This window comes from Cheilinus undulatus, linkage group 17, assembly GCF_018320785.1.
Source record: "Cheilinus undulatus linkage group 17, ASM1832078v1, whole genome shotgun sequence".
Lineage (NCBI taxonomy): Eukaryota > Metazoa > Chordata > Actinopteri > Labriformes > Labridae > Cheilinus > Cheilinus undulatus.
In genome coordinates, this window is record NC_054881.1 from 37,306,151 (window position 1) to 37,309,991 (window position 3,841).

Below are 3,841 nucleotides of genomic sequence, written 5' to 3' on the forward strand. Positions count from 1 at the left end.
TGTTGATATCACCAATAAAAATGTAACTTCTGTTTTCAGAAAAGGGGGTTATGATATGAAATTTTCTATGTAGAGCAAAGATTTCCTCCTGCACACTTCAAACAAGACAAATTAATCTAATCTTAATTTAAGACAGTTTCAATCCTGATTTCCTGCCCTGATGTCTGTAACATCTTCCATCTGGAAAAATGTCACTATTTTAGCTCCAATCCAAAGCACCAGACGTTTTACTTTAAATATACAACACACAATTCATTTTTTTATTTGCTTTAATTATAAATAAAAACATTTTCAGGAATAAAACAATTAAATTGTATTTGTAAACATTAAGGACTACATTCTAAGTTGCTACATAGTTGTGTTTTATCCAAGAAAAAAGGCAAATTTACTATAAAAATAGCCTGAGATAATAATTTTATAAAGCTTTGATTTCCTGTCAAATAGATAAAAATAAAGTCATGCATAAAGGAATGTTAGAGTTGTATTTTTGATTGGAAAATAAACAAGTGCTCAATATTTCTAATGCCCAAGTACATCATTAAAGATGCCTTTAAATACTGACCATTACTAATCCTTAGGGAAAAGAGAGCAGCACAATAACAGTTCTATATAATCACAGGAATCACAAGTAAGGCACATCTTCAGACTTCACCACAGTTTGATAAATCACAGAAGGCTTAACGGATAAAGAGTACATCATGATCAACAAGTAAATGAAATGTTGACTGATCATGTAACCAAACATTTTGATGATAATTAAGGATAAATGTGACATCTATCACTGGCAGTAACAGCTCCCTGGAGACGTTCTGATTTAAAGCAAAGGCACAGACATGTCTTTGATGGGACTAACTCGCCCTACAAGTCATAGACATCGATCTGCTCTCCTGACGTGTATTTATCCTCCAGCAGCAGCTTCATCATCTTAGCACACGACTCCTCACAGGTGAGCAGTTTCCCCTCAGAGAACATGTCAGAAAATGCTTTCCTCAGAACCTCGTCACCGGTGGTCGTCCGAGCCGCTTCCTGCATCCCTGTGTCAAGAGGGCCTGTAATGGGCGACACAACCGACGAGATAGGAGGGTGAAAGACGAGGAGGTGAAGGAGGGCATGGAGAACACACAAGGAATTTTATATACTGGGTAAAATAACCAAACAAGAGCTTGGACATATTAAAACTTAATTTATATTTTTTCACAGTTTTTTATTTTAATTTCTAATGTTTAATTCCTGCACACTGAGCACAAAGTTAACTGAAGTCAGATTCCTCGTTGTATAAGCAGACTCCACCAATAAAGTTGATTCTGATTCAGGTTTAATCCAAACAGGAAGTGAAGTGCTGTTTTTAAATTAAGACAATAAAAATGTCAAAATAAAAGCACAACAAACACAAGTTTATAGAAAATGATGATTGCTAGGGGGTTTTGAGATTAGTCTTATTTTTTGAAGGACTAAAGTTTTAAAATTGAGAGAAGATTAAATATAAACTGTGCGTTTAAATCTTAGAAAATTTGGAGTAAACTTTACTCTTGTAAACGTACATCTCCAAACGTGAATTAACACTTTCATCAGTGTTAAACTGTTATTTTGATCTCATAAATTTACCATTATGTTTTGGTCATTTATGGCTTCACACAAAAATTATGAATTTAATTTAGCTAAATTATGACTGCATTCCTGGTAAATTTGGAATCTATACTGGAACTGGAATTTATACTTTAATCTCAACTCTGTTGTAGTAAATTTAGGTAAGTTTTATCCTCCAAATGTACCACTTTATTTTCAAAATCAAGTTTGTATTCTTGTAAATTTATGCTTTATAAAATTTAAAATTTATTCCTGTAATTTCACTACTTTTATTTGTAAAAGTATTACTTGAACCTTTTTTAAATGTAAACCTTATTTTGGTCATTTTAAAATGTTATTCTTGTAAATGAATTTTACATAAATCCCATCTTTAATCCAGTGAAATTCTAACATTGGCCTCTTTAGTTTCATACTTTAAGTCAGATCATTACAACTCTATTCTTGTAAATGTTTGGCCCATTTTATGGCTTTATTTTTCAAATTTAAACCTTTATTCTGGTAGATTTATGGTTACTTCAGTACGTGTAAATTTTATTTTAAATTTACAACTTTATCCTTGTAAATCTGAAATTTTTCCCATGTAAAAAAATACCACTTTTGCATTTTAAATTTTAAATTTTATTTTGGTAAAATTTTCAATGGTATTCTTGTACATTTACAACTCTTACTTTTACTATTTTATATTGATCAATACAGAGCTTCATTCTTGTAAATTTCAAACTATATTTTGTGAATTTATTTTGCATGCATTGAAGGGCCACTATATTTTGTATTTCCACTCAGCAACTCTTAAATTTCAGAATCACTGATCCAAAACAAAAGATTGGCTTCTATCAAATTATTAATCTTAATTCATATGGGAAGTGAGAAACAAAGTGTAAATGCTGCCACATTAAGTGGAGATTGGTGAGTAATTTTGTACATGCACTCCTGCACATGTCCTCTTGAATAACAGTGTTAAACAGTGTGTTTGACAGAGCAAGCTCTTTTCCCATGTTAATGAACAATAAAAGCAGAAACTTCCATCATTCCCTGAGAGTAGTACCTGGAGAGTAGTTGAGCACCCGTAGGTCCGGCTCCTCCTGAGCCAGCACCCTCATCATCATCAGTCTGGCGGCCTTCCCACTGCAGTACAGCACCCAGGAGGAGAATGGCTGCAGGGCGCAGAGCGAAGACACGTTCACCACGGTCCTCTTCAGACCAGGACGCTGAGGGAAACGCTGCAGGAAGCTGGCATTGAGGCAGAGGAAGGAGCCGACATTGAAAGACATGTATGAGTCAACTTCGGCCATGTTGGTGAAGTCTTTAGTGAAGCGGGAAATGTCACCAAGAGAGCCTGACAAAGAAGAACAGAGGAGTTAGAGTTGTTGTTTTTGTCTATAACAAAGAGGAGTTTTGTTAGTTGATAAAACAAGCACATACTGTGGTCATCATTCCTGTGACATAATGTACTGGTGTGGAAACAAGAGGCTTCACTGATAGTTTAGAGAATCAAGATCAAGAAATCACTCAATGATTCGATTCTCTAAATTCTCCAAACCTGAGCTGCACATATGACACGTGAGAGACTGCAAACAAACTGAAAATAAAACCATGTAGTGTCCAGTCTTAAATGGGCTTTAATGGCTTTCCCCCACTTCCTGACCCCCAAGGGACATTCAGGATCACATGATTGCAAACAACCAATACCAACCCAAGCTTTGATCTCCTCCTAACCAGGAGGGTAGTTGAGCTGCTGCTCCAGGTGTTTAGTAGTTACCTGCGTTGTTAATGAGGATCACGTGATCCATGTCTTCGTTAAAAGCCTCTCCAGCCTCCTTCAGCACTCTCTCTTGTACCCCCTTCTGTCCCAGATCGGCGGGTACACTCACAGCCTTCAGGCCGGCTCTGCCTGCCTCTGAGGTGGTCAGCTCCTCCTGCAGAGCCCGGAGGTCGTCAGCGGAGCGGGCGGTCAGCACGAGCGCCGAGCCCGGCTTCACCACCCGGGACATTTGCAGCGCCACAGCCCGGCCGAAGCCTCTGGAGGCCCCGGTGATAATGCAGAGGGCCCGGCCCAGGTCTGTGGAGCTCCCCGAGGACGACATGGTAGAAGAAGCAGGATAAACTGGTATTAACCGGAAAACATGTGGAGCTCAGAGGTCTCCTATCTTCTTCGCCGGTTCTGTCTGACGTTTAAACATATACCGTTGCGTTGTCGCCATCTCCTGGTTTAACCCTTGTTTACAGCCATAACCTGCAGAATAAAGGGTTTCAA

The 3,841-nt window shown here is 37.9% G+C and overlaps 1 protein-coding gene across 1 annotated transcript; it reads right to left on the reverse strand.

Moving 5' to 3' along the window:
- Window positions 1-251: 251 nt before the first annotated feature.
- On the reverse strand, window positions 252-3,841 carry LOC121524725 (sepiapterin reductase-like). Its single transcript, XM_041810209.1, has 3 exons — window positions 3,347-3,841; window positions 2,633-2,923; window positions 252-1,049 (listed from the first exon to the last, which is right to left on the reverse strand). The coding sequence occupies exons 1-3, from the start codon at window positions 3,669-3,671 to the stop codon at window positions 859-861; spliced, it is 807 nt and encodes a 268-aa protein (XP_041666143.1). The 5' UTR covers window positions 3,672-3,841; the 3' UTR covers window positions 252-858.